This window comes from Nanorana parkeri, unplaced genomic scaffold (assembly GCF_000935625.1).
Source record: "Nanorana parkeri isolate BGI_ZX_2015 unplaced genomic scaffold, ASM93562v1 scaffold263, whole genome shotgun sequence".
Classification (NCBI taxonomy): domain Eukaryota; kingdom Metazoa; phylum Chordata; class Amphibia; order Anura; family Dicroglossidae; genus Nanorana; species Nanorana parkeri.
Window position 1 is genome coordinate 273,304 of NW_017306531.1, and position 13,806 is coordinate 287,109.

The 13,806-nt window shown below is 42.7% G+C and overlaps 1 protein-coding gene across 1 annotated transcript in view; it reads right to left on the reverse strand.

The window, feature by feature from the left end:
* Window positions 1-13,581, reverse strand: part of PLCH1 (phospholipase C eta 1) — a 128,392-nt gene extending 114,811 nt beyond the window's left edge. The window contains exon 1 of the mRNA XM_018557026.1: window positions 13,426-13,581. Coding sequence (XP_018412528.1) covers window positions 13,426-13,507 — 82 coding nt within the window. The 5' untranslated portion in view covers window positions 13,508-13,581. The remainder of the gene's footprint in view (window positions 1-13,425) is intronic.
* Window positions 13,582-13,806: the final 225 nt, after the last annotated feature.

A 13,806-nucleotide genomic window follows, 5' to 3' on the forward strand; every position in this document is an offset into this window, starting at 1 on the left:
TATATAAGCTCCCACAATGCGTCTGTATCACTTTTCTATCTTCTCTACTACAACTGGCAATTCTTTATAAAAAAAACCTCTTCGCATCCCATATCACCGGACTATTTTATCTGTCACCACAGAAAGATTGACATTACTCGGTAGAAATTTTTCACACCATTGCTTCCCATTGTATAAATGGCTATCTGCAAGTCAACTTTTTGACAAGTCTAGATTACAGTAGTTAACATACTGAATTCAGTACAAAATAACGTCTTGTACGGACAGGGCACAGATGATGTCAGGAACTGCCCGGGGCATTCCATTTGAAAATAAAAGGAATCTCTCATCTCAACTCCACCACATTCAGCAATCTACGTGAAATACATTTTTCTAGGCAAGCTTAGGACTATGTGACCTCCTGGACAATAAAGATCAGGGAGCTTATCTTTAATGGGTGGAGACCCAATGCTTGCACTTATATTGTTATTGTGACAGCTATTATAATGCCTTCAGAAGAGAGGTTGAAGGGGTCCAGAACAGCAGCGCACAGCTTTGTTCAACAAATGTTATCTATCAACAACAACCGCATTTATGTGCTTCTGTCTGCCTTCATTGAAATAACATACATAAAACAGAAGACATTCACTCAAAATACAAAATGTCACAGACCACAACACTAGTTATGTGGCAGGGGAAAAGAAAATAAACAATTATGTCTTAGCAATATGTAAATCACTATATACTCAACGTAATTATTCCAGACAAGTTTAAAGCTGAACTGCTGGCACAAAAAACTTTTATGTCAGTATATATTTCACTATAGCCGCAAAAGATAAAAATCAGTGTGGTATGCACCAAATGCCTTTGCAAACCCAGCTATTATCTTGTAAAAAGAGTGGTGACATTGTCACTGTACTGCACATAGCCGGGTCAGAGAGCGAAGAAGTGGGAGGGGCCCAGCAAGGCCCCACCCACTACTGACTGACTGCAGAAACCTGCACAAGGACAAGTGCAGCAGTCTTAATGCAAAGTTCTTGCACAGAGGCAAGATTTCACACTGGATTGCTGGATAGATCTGGAAGATCTAGCAGCTGGAGTGAAACAGATTTATTTGTATTATTATTACTATAATACAGGATTTTTATAGCGCCAACAGTTTGCGCAGCGCTTTACTTACCTGATTCCCACTTCCACTAGCTCCCTCAGGGCTGGTGGACCATTTCCCTGCAGCGTCTTCTCCCCTTCGCTCTGGAGGTCTAAGAACAACTAATGTCATTTTGTCTAATGCAGGTTCCCAAGACCTGCACTGTACACATAGACACCAGGTGGAGAAGAGGTCATTGTGGACCCCTAGACATAAACAACGGTTTTATTCAAGCCCCTAGACATAAGCAAGCACTTAACCCTTGCAGTGCGGGTGTAACCCCGAGGTAAGGGTAGTTTTTTAGTTTTGGCCAGAGATGGCCAAGAGACTTTAACTGCAAAGATTGTTGGAAATTTATTTCTACTCCCGGGCACCTCATACAAACTTTTAAGACTATAAACTGGTAAGATCAAGCCCCAATCTTCAAACACTCCAAATATATGCCACTAACTTCCCATACCGGGTGAACATTTAATTAATCACACCCCATTTTTGTGAACTGCCATTAAGCTTGTGAGTCAATGTAGGTAATCCCTTCCCTTCGAAAACCTGGCTGGTATATCCCCTTTCATCTCCGATGGCGCTGCCAAGAACAACATTGGAGATATCACAGATAAAAGTGCAATTTTTGGGGCCACACAGGGACCCCTTATCAGGCAGTGTGCCCCCCGAAACGTTGCCCTTCTATTTGTGATATGTCTATTCAAAGACGTCAATAAAGGCTTTGTAATCATGAAGACGACGGAGTGCTTTCCAATGTTATAGTATACGAACAGACCGCACTATCCAGAGAATTCCAAAACATCAGACTTTATTGCAATTCACAGCAAATCCAGTATAACAGTGAATAAAAGTGTACAAAGCAACAAATACCAGCACTGCACACCCCCAACCAGCTACAACCTCTCACATGTCTCACCCATAGGCTTATTCATAGAGGTCTCTGGATAGTGCTAGAGCTGCAACAGTTAATCGATTTAGTCGATTAAAATCGACGATTGAAAACGTTGGCAACGTTTTCGATCGTCGATTCGTCGGCTATTATTATTAGACCAGCACCTGGGGAGTCCTGATGGCGGCTAAGCAATTGGAGCTGTGAGATTTCCTTTGGGTGTGCTATCCATTGTTAGGCTTGTGAGCCTTCACATAGCATTCAAGTGAATGGTCAAGCTTTGGATGTCTTCTGTAGGGATCACTGAAATGTACACAACATTTTACCTCTCCTTAGTCCTTAGACTCCTTAGACTGAGAACTATAGAAGTGCTAGTCGATGCCCCCATCCTCATGCCCTCTTGTGCTGCCATACTTTAAAGTGACACTAAATTCAGGAGCTAAATCCTAAAAATGTATTCAAGTACCCTAACTATTAACAAAAATGTATCTTATTTGTGTATCACTCAGCTGTAGATCTTCAAATCATCTCTGAATTGGTGCTGACACTGTACTTCCTTCTGGAGGGTGGCTACTTTTGTTCCCCATGGTTTCTGTGTATGTTGTAAAGTAGCCACTCCCCAAGATCGCTCCTGTGATGGACTACAATCTCAATACAAATTAGTAAACTAAATGTGAGTTTGTAGTCCATCACAGGAGCGATCTTGGGGAGTGGCTACTTTACAACATACACAGAAACCATGGGGAACAAAAGTAGCCACCCTCCAGAAGGAAGTACAGTGTCAGCACCAATTCAGAGATGATTTGAGGATCTACAGCTAAGTGATACACAAATAAGATACATTTTTATTAATAGTTAAGGTACTTGAATGTATTTTTAAGATTGAACTCCTGGGTTTAGTGTCACCTTAACTGCTTGACCATTTAATATCTAGTGACAGATGCATTATTCGGTTCCCCAAAGATCTTAGACCTGGCCCCACCAACAACCTCAGAACAATCATTTATGTTGTAATACGCTAATTGGTTTCTACGCCAGGAGGACATATTTGTACCTGAATTGATACATTCAGAATAGTCCAGTACATGAATGATGCTTGCCTGGATTCCTAACCTGTGCTATTCTCTATAGATTAGACAGATCTATATTCAGAGAATCAGTAATTCTCCTCCTTCAATCCTCCCTGCGTGTAATATAAGAAACTTTTACATCGAAATCACACATTGGAACGATCTGTCTATTACAGTCAAACATGAGTTTTAAATAGGTTTTCACACTCAGGATGAAGGCCACAGCAGACAGAGGCAATCAATGCTCCCAGCGTATGGCTGTAATTCTTACTGCCTACATTATCAATGATCTTTCATAATAATATCACTGGTACAAACAGGCATTCAAAGCCTCTCTTCCCGAAAACAACAATAATCATCATTCTGGATAGTGCTAGGAGTGTTTGGTGGGGTAAAATATGTGAAATTGTTTCCCAGTAAATGGCCAAAAGCTAATCTATATGCAGACAAAAGCTTAATACACTTGCAAAATGTATTACATGCCAAAAGATTTGCAATTGTGTTCAGCCAGTCTTGTGATTCACCCAATTCTACACTGCATAACGAGGAAGATGACTTCACTCCTCAATAGACACCACAAGGAAATGAACCAGGAGATGTAATTTGCCTAGTTATAGGCAGGTAAAAGAATTGTAAAAGTATTACATATGCTTTGGTAGGTAACACAGTTTACATTTATGAATTGGAATTGTGTATTTAGCACCCTGTGTGACATCACTGCCTTGCTATACTACTTTATTAAAGCTGAACTTTAGCTTCCCCTTCAGTCTTGCACAGTTGTACAGGTACCTCTCCTCTACTGAAATTGCTAACTGACTTCACAGCACACTGTGAGATTCTTACAGCATGCATTAGAATCACCAGCAAGTCAATTTTCTTGGCTGGAGGACATCCACCATCATCTAGCTCCTTCCTCCCCAGCTTAACTGTCCCTTGCTCGCCCCTTTCATTCATTGGATTTCAATCATGGAGGTTCAGGATTACATGTGGGCATTACCACGGCCTCCTGTTTTCAGACAGCTATGTACCGCTCCCTGCTGACCCTCCCACCAGCCATGATCTGTCTGCATTGCAGAGAGAAGCACATGATGATGACACCGGGTCTAACTTTAAGGATGTAGTGAAAACAGAAAGCTTTTATGTAATCATTTTCTTAGCATGTGGATGAGGGGAGGGGAGGGGGGAGAGAAAGGTGAGGGGGACAAGTGAAGGCAAAATATAAGCAGATAAAGCTTCAAGTGATATTAAAGTCAAAAGATTTGAAATCTATTTCAAATGCTGAGAAATCACTTACAAATGGCTGATGCTTCCTGATGTTTAATAGTTTTAGTTTCCTGCAGACTCAGCTGGTCCCATGAGCACTGGCACTGATACCCTGTTTGAGGGTGGCTCCTATCCCTTGCAGGGTCCTATGGAGCCACCCTTGTGTGTGCTAGTAAGCTGTAACACACAGAAACAGCAAGGCAGTCCACTCCTTTGCTCCCTGCTTCTCCAAACTAGTAGATGGACGACTGCTGGAGATTGCTCTGTCCTTTGTGATTTTGTACTGTACAGGAAATTCAGGGAAGCCGAACTTGGGGAGTTGGAGTCAGCTGTTTAGAAACATGATAACTGTAAGTGTTCAGGCAATCATTCTTTACTGGGAGGTGTATATTTGCTCGATCTGGATTCATTATTTAAAAAGTTTGAGGGTTTAATACCAGGGGCATCCCAAGGCTGGATGTCAGGAAAAAACAAGGAGTAAAGAAGCGCCACTACCAAGTGGTGATTTGTAAAAAACAAATAAGGGTATCAAACTTACCAAGTAGTGGGTACCTGCGTGGCATCAGTGGCGAGGTGAGGATGGATGAAAGTCCAAAGTTGCTCAGGGTGATAGGCACTCAGAGCGGTGTGTGGGCAGATTTGGGGCTGAGAAGGGTTCAATGTCAGTGGGAACCTGGGTCCGATGTAAAGTATGGCAGGGATCTGAGATAGGGGGGCGGGGCGTGATGCAGAGAGTGGCAGGCACGGTGGGGACCAGGTTACTGGATATTTTAACGATCTATGAGAGATGTAGCCCGGATCCTCAATAGTGTGGGACTGCTTGTCTGGAGGATGCCGGCCGCTGGGAGAGGACAGTGAATGAGAGCCTGAACAGAACGTACGGGAGGGGCGGGGCTGGCGCTGGCAGGAGGAGAGTGTCCAGAGGAGGTCGGTGGTGGAGTTGAATGCCTGGAGGAATACAGAGGTTGGGGTGAGCCAAGGAGATAAGTGAGACTACACCGCTCGAGGGCACGAGCAGGGAGCCCGGAACAGCGAGCGGTGTATCCGTGGGGTAGCACGGGTGAGAGCAAGTGGCGGAGGTGTAAGGGGTAACGGGTGACCGTGTCAAAGGCTGGCTACGTGTTTCGAAGAGCTGTTCTTCTTTCTCAAGCCTTTTTCCTAATTAGCTAACGTCGGACACCACAGTCCGTATTTCTAAGAACCCGCACACCAAGCACTCTAACCCTTACTCCCACACCCTCACCTCAGTGTTAGCGCTGCACCAGGGGACATTTCTCCCAATTTTTCAAGGCTGGATGTCACCCAGAGCGGAGACCGGGGACACCCCACCATGATGTCATTGCAGATGCGCATGACGTTGCCGCGTGCAATGACGTCATCGCGCATATGCGTTCGTCTTATTGACGCCTGCCGGGGGCCATCTTGGTGATGGACGCCGGCAGAGAGAGGAGGGGACTTTACCCGGCGGGATGAGGTATGCCGCCGGGTCCCCTCCTCTCTCCTGACACTGTCGGTGACTGAGTGGCCGACTTTTCATAGGGGGTGACACCAAAATGACTGTCACCCCACTTGTGACGCCACTGTTTAATACAACTTTCAGCTTTAGCACAAATCCTAATAAGGAAGTGTTCTACTTTTTAGACAATGCTTGTCATAGGGCTGGGCATTTTTGCAACATAACCCATTACAGCATTAAAGGAGAACTATGGGGTTAAGGCTTTTCCCCATAGTTCTCCTTAGGGTAACGGGAGTACACAAACTAGCGTCCTCCCATCACCCTAGGCTCAGTATACACTGAGACTCCACAGTATACCGCAAGCTGCTGCTCGCGATATACTGAGACGCCGCAGCTGAAGCGGATCCCGACAATTATGTCTGGATCCGCCCAGCTGTGTGACTGACAGCTGGCTCTGCCTATCTAGAGGCAGAGCAAGCTGTAACCGCCCCCTCCCCCGTCCGTTCCGCCAGTCAGCGCTGGCGGATCGCCCTGTCACGGCACAGAGCCATGACAGGATCGAGAGGTGAGCGAACGCCGGTATGTGTTCGCTCACCTCCCGATCTACTGAGCCGACCTGTGACAGTCTCATTGTCACAAGTCGGCTAGAACTATGAGGTGAGTGAAAAGCACTCACCTCATACTTCTCCTTGGGATCCATCTTTCATCATAATTCAGCAATTTATTAATACACCAGTCAGAATGACAGAGTGAATAATGGACTCCAGCATTATTGGATTTTCCAGCACTAGTAAGGATCATTCCTTTAACCAGAAAGAGAGAAAAGTTACAGACTTTGTTGGGACTATACATGGGAATTAGAAACAGCTCATAAGGGGTTTACAAATGACCTGTCCCCGCTGTATGGTATAATACCAGACAGTAGAGAGGGGGTTCTAATATAAACATCGTATATAAAAAAATATATGATTGAAAAAATCTCTCTATTACCTGTAGCAACAGGATTTTACCTCGGCACCAAAAACTGCAATCAGGTTGCAATCGGCAATACTGAGTCTTACATTTTAGATGTTTTTATACATAAGTATTTTGTCACATAAATGCAACAAAGTCCTGATTGCTGAAGGAAATAGAGGAAGAGAGAGCAGCGAACAAACTATTTCCCTGATTCAGGAGTAATTTTCCCAGCTTGCAGTGACTACATACACAACACCATCTCTTTATCTTCCCCACACAATCCGTTATAAAGCAGCACAACAACATATAGCAGTATGCTGTGGAAGTCATGTCTGAATAATCAAAGGATACCATTTTATTTAGATCACAAATAAATAAACCATTAAAACATATACATACGGCAGCTATTCAGGCAATGAAGGATAATTAACAATCTACAAAGCAATGTCGGTTCCGTGGGCAAGAGGGAAGGGGAAAGCCCTCTAGAAAGCTGATAGACAGACAGATTATTAAGCAATAATAGCTTACAGTTCCAACCCACTTTCAGTCAATTCAATTAAAATCAGAGGTTTAACTGCATTCCAGCACACTGCAGATCACGCACTCCTATTTATCCTCATGTATCTAAACACAATATAATTACACATCTCTACTTTACAATGACTAGCTTAAATAATATATTGTAACATATACCTTTATATTAGGGATGCCCTGATATCGATATTAGTATCGGTGCTAATACCGAGTATTTGGGCGAGTACTCGTACTCACCCAAATTTTCCCCATGCCTATCCCGATACCGGAATCTCCGGTATCAGTAAGCTGGGTGGTGAGTCATTAAACGCCGCCCGGCTTCCTGATTGGCTGGGAAGCTGGCTACATGCTCCCTTGTCACAAGGGAGCATGGCGCTAGCTTTATTGGCCAATAAGGAAGCCGGGTTGCAGGTAATGACTCGCCGTCCAGCTTACTGAATGGTTGGGAAGCTGGCCAATAAGGAAGTCGGGCGGCGAGTCATTACTCGCCCCACTGGCTTCCTTATTGGCCAGAAAGCTGGCTCCATGCTCCCTTGTCCCCTGGTGATGAGGGAGAATGGAGATGGCCTCCCAGCTAATCTGGAAAGCGAGTCATTACATGCCACCCACCTTCCCAGCTAATCAGGAAGCCGGGCGGCGAGGCATCACACGCCACCCGGCTTCCTTAATTGGACTTCCGCTATCGGTATCGGCGAGCACCAGGAAAAAAAATCGATACTCATACTTGATAATGAAAAACTGGTATTGGTGCATCCCTACTTTATATTCTTGAGCTATTAACAATGTCTACGGCACAGCTATATACACAGTGACGCATTTTCAGGATACATTTCAAGGAGGTTGATTTATTAGAAGCAAATAGGCAGTTCACTTTGCAAGGAAATTTTCTCTTAGCTTAGTAAATGAGGTAAATCCCTGCTAACTTTCATCATCCAATGAAGTGAAAGCAACAATCTTTTTTTATTTTCCTTGCTCATGATTGGGTATTGGGCAAAGTGAATTTTCACGTTCACCAAGCTAAGGAATCCTTCTCCTACAAAATGAACAGCCTGTTTGCCTTTAGTAAATTAACTCAAAGGTCCCTTTTAAATGGAAGTGCACAGATCCCAGCAGTATTGCATGGATGTCACAGATGTGTCTTGCGGTGGAGGAAAAAGTGAACGAATAGGACCCATATTAGGTCTATAGGCAGTCGGATGTAAGCAGACATGTGTTTACATCCATTTACCTCCAATCCATCCCATTCAGACCCGCCAAAATTGAACTTTTTTCAGAACTAGATGGACTCGGAGGTAATAGGTTTTTAAACAGACACATGTCCACTTACATCCGACTGCCCAGAGGCTAACATTCCATCATGTTCTCCTGAAAACCTGACGGGCAGACCTGCCTAAACCTTGTGTAAAAGGGGCCTCAACTAGTTTAAATGCACATGTTTTACATTGTGCTAGTGTTTTCTGTGTACTTACTAATGGGTAAAAACTGGTACAGGGGTGCAGGGGGCCTGGAGAGGGTGAAGCCAGGTATGGAGGGGCCTGTATTGATGTATAAAGTATTGCGGGGGATTGTAGTCCTCTATAGCTGGTGATATTCTGCATTGCTGTACAATGTATTGCTGGGATTTGTAGTCCTCTATAGCTGGTGATATTCTGCATTGCTGTACAATGTATTTCTGGGATTTGTACTCCTCTATACAGTGGTGGAGCTACCAAGGTCACACCATAAAAACATTAAACTTAGCAACAGTTTATACCATATAAAAATATGTTGCCATGTTCACTTCTGGGAAAACACTGCTCTTGTTTTTTTAAGATTCATTATCCTTTATTGGCAGCAACTTGATTAAATATGTTAATATTTTCAGCATTAATATTTAATAGGAAACTGCAGCCTAAACACCATTTGCTACACCATTCGATAGCCTACTGTTATGTGCGATCGGATGTGTTTGAAACTTCGATGAAGGAAAGCAAACAACACTGTAGGTTGTACACCATCCTCAACTCGTACCTGAGATAATGGAGCCACACAACATTTTCCCCAGACATGAGCAACAGTTGGATGCAGCACATCCTTGGAAGATCAATGGCTCTCCTTACTGTAGAGAGAAGGGAATGACTGCTATCCTAAAGAGAATATCCATGGTCTGGGAAATCTATGTAGGAATAGCAAACCCTTCTGGTGTGTTGTTTGTGTATGTACCTACTGTACATTGTTATATGTGGCAAGTGCAAGTGATGTTTAAGGATCCATTCATAAGAATGCGTGCGTGTTAACACTTGTTAAACTGCATTGTACCTGCCTATTTATTTCCTATGGGCGCTTAAAGAGGTTCAGCACCAAATTGTTTTTAATTTTGTGAAGCTACTCCTAAGCCTGGATTCCAGTTAAGCAGTATAGGTTGGTCACCACCCTGCCCTCTACTTATGATTGGACAGTAAACTTAATAAAGTTATCTCTCTCCTCCTGTCTGCATGCTCCTTGTCAGTACAGAGGCTGCAGAGGCTAAAACTAACTGTACATTGTGTATGATTGCTGGGGGCTTATTAGCAATGAATGGGTTGCTCCCAAAAATGTAATTTTGTGAAGCCAGTCCTGAGTCTTGTTGGACAGAACAGTCAGGTTAATGTCTTCAATTTCCATGTTCCTTATCAGCAACAAGGCTGCAGGGGCTAAACCTGACAGCACACTTTTTAAGATTGTTGGGGGCTGATTAGAATTTAATGTGTTGCCCGCTAAAATGTAATTTTTTTGAAGCCTAGTCCAGATAAGCAGTACAATTTGGTCACCTGTCTGCCCCCTGCCTACGATTGGACCGTAAAGTCACTGCAGCTGACTGGTGAGGTTATCTCTCTCCTCCTGTCTGACAGAACTAGATGGACTCGGAGGTAATAGGTTTTTAAACAGACACATGTCCACTTACATCCGACTGCCCAGAGGCTAACATTCCATCATGTTCTCCTGAAAACCTGACGGGCAGACCTGCCTAAACCTTGTGTAAAAGGGGCCTCAACTAGTTTAAATGCACATGTTTTACATTGTGCTAGTGTTTTCTGTGTACTTACTAATGGGTAAAAACTGGTACAGGGGTGCAGGGGGCCTGGAGAGGGTGAAGCCAGGTATGGAGGGGCCTGTATTGATGTATAAAGTATTGCGGGGGATTGTAGTCCTCTATAGCTGGTGATATTCTGCATTGCTGTACAATGTATTGCTGGGATTTGTAGTCCTCTATAGCTGGTGATATTCTGCATTGCTGTACAATGTATTTCTGGGATTTGTACTCCTCTATACAGTGGTGGAGCTACCAAGGTCACACCATAAAAACATTAAACTTAGCAACAGTTTATACCATATAAAAATATGTTGCCATGTTCACTTCTGGGAAAACACTGCTCTTGTTTTTTTAAGATTCATTATCCTTTATTGGCAGCAACTTGATTAAATATGTTAATATTTTCAGCATTAATATTTAATAGGAAACTGCAGCCTAAACACCATTTGCTACACCATTCGATAGCCTACTGTTATGTGCGATCGGATGTGTTTGAAACTTCGATGAAGGAAAGCAAACAACACTGTAGGTTGTACACCATCCTCAACTCGTACCTGAGATAATGGAGCCACACAACATTTTCCCCAGACATGAGCAACAGTTGGATGCAGCACATCCTTGGAAGATCAATGGCTCTCCTTACTGTAGAGAGAAGGGAATGACTGCTATCCTAAAGAGAATATCCATGGTCTGGGAAATCTATGTAGGAATAGCAAACACTTCTGTTGTGTTGTTTGTGTATGTACCTACTGTACATTGTTATATGTGGCAAGTGCAAGTGATGTTTAAGGATCCATTCATAAGAATGCGTGCGTGTTAACACTTGTTAAACTGCATTGTACCTGCCTATTTATTTCCTATGGGCGCTTAAAGAGGTTCAGCACCAAATTGTTTTTAATTTTGTGAAGCTACTCCTAAGCCTGGATTCCAGTTAAGCAGTATAGGTTGGTCACCACCCTGCCCTCTACTTATGATTGGACAGTAAACTTAATAAAGTTATCTCTCTCCTCCTGTCTGCATGCTCCTTGTCAGTACAGAGGCTGCAGAGGCTAAAACTAACTGTACATTGTGTATGATTGCTGGGGGCTTATTAGCAATGAATGGGTTGCTCCCAAAAATGTAATTTTGTGAAGCCAGTCCTGAGTCTTGTTGGACAGAACAGTCAGGTTAATGTCTTCAATTTCCATGTTCCTTATCAGCAACAAGGCTGCAGGGGCTAAACCTGACAGCACACTTTTTAAGATTGTTGGGGGCTGATTAGAATTTAATGTGTTGCCCGCTAAAATGTAATTTTTTTGAAGCCTAGTCCAGATAAGCAGTACAATTTGGTCACCTGTCTGCCCCCTGCCTACGATTGGACCGTAAAGTCACTGCAGCTGACTGGTGAGGTTATCTCTCTCCTCCTGTCTGAATGTTCCTTGGCAGCATAGAGGCTGCAGAGGCTTAAGCTGACCATACACTGTAAGAATGTTGGGTCTGATTGGAAATGTATGGTATGGCCCCACAAATGTGCATGTAAAATATATGTTACTCATGCACATTAACACATATGCTTAAGTGCATATCCAGCCTAAACAAGGAAATTATCTTGCACATGTCAGCCTCTCTTAAGCATCCTCAGGACACCTCCATTTCTTCAACAGGTGAACAAGAACAGATACAAACATTCCAAACTTGCAGCTGACTGTCAAACAATTCGACCAGAGAATCTACAGAAGTTCACGGAAACCTTGTTTTAAGCATTCACTCTGATCATTTGGAATTCATAAAAAACTTCAAACATAAATGGATAAAAGAAGAAATCCGGCTGCCACAGCTTTGTGTACTTTGCATATCATCATAGTTCTTTGCTCAGCTTAATGATATACATGTGAATGTGGAGAGACAGATGAAAATGCAATGTGCTGGAATATACACAGTGACATGCACTAATCCCTCTTATTCTACCTGAATGATGATAGTTCAGCCTCACGGTGCCATCAAACTTTTATATTTATCATCTTACTTAACTGGTGAGTTAAGCTACGGTTTGTTAAGCTATGCAGTTCACAACCGCGTTTATGGCATCTTTAAGGATCTAAACCTAGACATACCATAGTAGACAAATCACTGCTGAACTGTTTGACTGCAGGTGCGTAAATACTATAAATACATCATGCCATTATGCAATCCTTCAATACTTCGCTATAACAAAAAGAGTAATAATTTGTCATTCAATAGTTCCGCATTTTACCAAATATATTAATACATTATACTGTGACAAAAGCATGACTTCATTGTTATATTAAATCACTGTTTTTATTTTATGAACAAGAATGGATTTTACGCTCAACAGTAGAGGTTACTTTAGTAGTCCTTTGGTTTAGTAGTCATTTGTTCTATTTAGACACAAACAGACTTGTGCAATATTGTCATCTGTGGCACCTCTGAAAAATGACCGGAATACTAATGTGCAAGGCAAAGGGAAAAAAGAAACAACAGTATCGCACCGTAGAAAGACAGAAGGCTATACATGAATAATAAAATGCATTTTAAATGAAGCAATATTAAGAGTCAGGGTAAACTCATTTTCTAATCACTTGAGTAAATGGAACTTTTAAGAGCTTGGATACAAATGCACAGCCATTAAGAAAAACACGCTCTCTAAACTGTCAGAGGGCATCCGTCCATTCTTTAAAGTAGATAGCTAGTGCGCCGCTTGCCATGAGACGTTTAAATGTAATAATTAAAGGAGCGGAGGCAGCAGCAGTCTAATATATTATGACAGCACGAGCATCCCAAAGATCTTTGCAAGAAGAGTAAGAAAATAAGTAATGTGCCACCTCTGGGAAGCATCCATAGCCAGGGTTTATTAGAAGGAACATTTGTTAGCACTTAGATGTCATATAGCAACCCCAAATAATCTTCAACCACTTTATAGAAAAATAAACTGCATTAAACTGAACTTACAAACAGAAAATGACGTAACACAAAGCTCATGGACAACACAAGGGTCCATCAGTTGAGGACACCTGAAAACACCAAAGACACAGGTCCAGCATAGGAACCAGGACAAAGTTTATGGCAGGTACTAACCCATTTGAGCCAGTCTGAATCTTTGAGAAGTGGCTACACTTCCTACCACATGGTACATCTCAGACGCCAGCAGGGAAGCCATTCGAGCTAAAGGAAAGTCCAGATGTTGCTTGAGAGCTTCTCTGTTAAGGCAGATGATAGTTATTGTACCTGACAAGATCTGCTTCCCATTGCAGAATAAATCTAAACAGCTGAGCAGGAGGCACTAAGCTGTAACTCTGAGCAAAGGCTGTGTTGTCATCGTACGGTGAAAAAAAAAAAGCACTCTAATCCACCAAACATCAGGAGACTGTATTGTATGTAACCCAGTTCTCGGCTATTCAAAAACAACACTAACAAAAAGTGTTGAATGGTTCAGTCCAACAGCAGCAGGCTTACAGC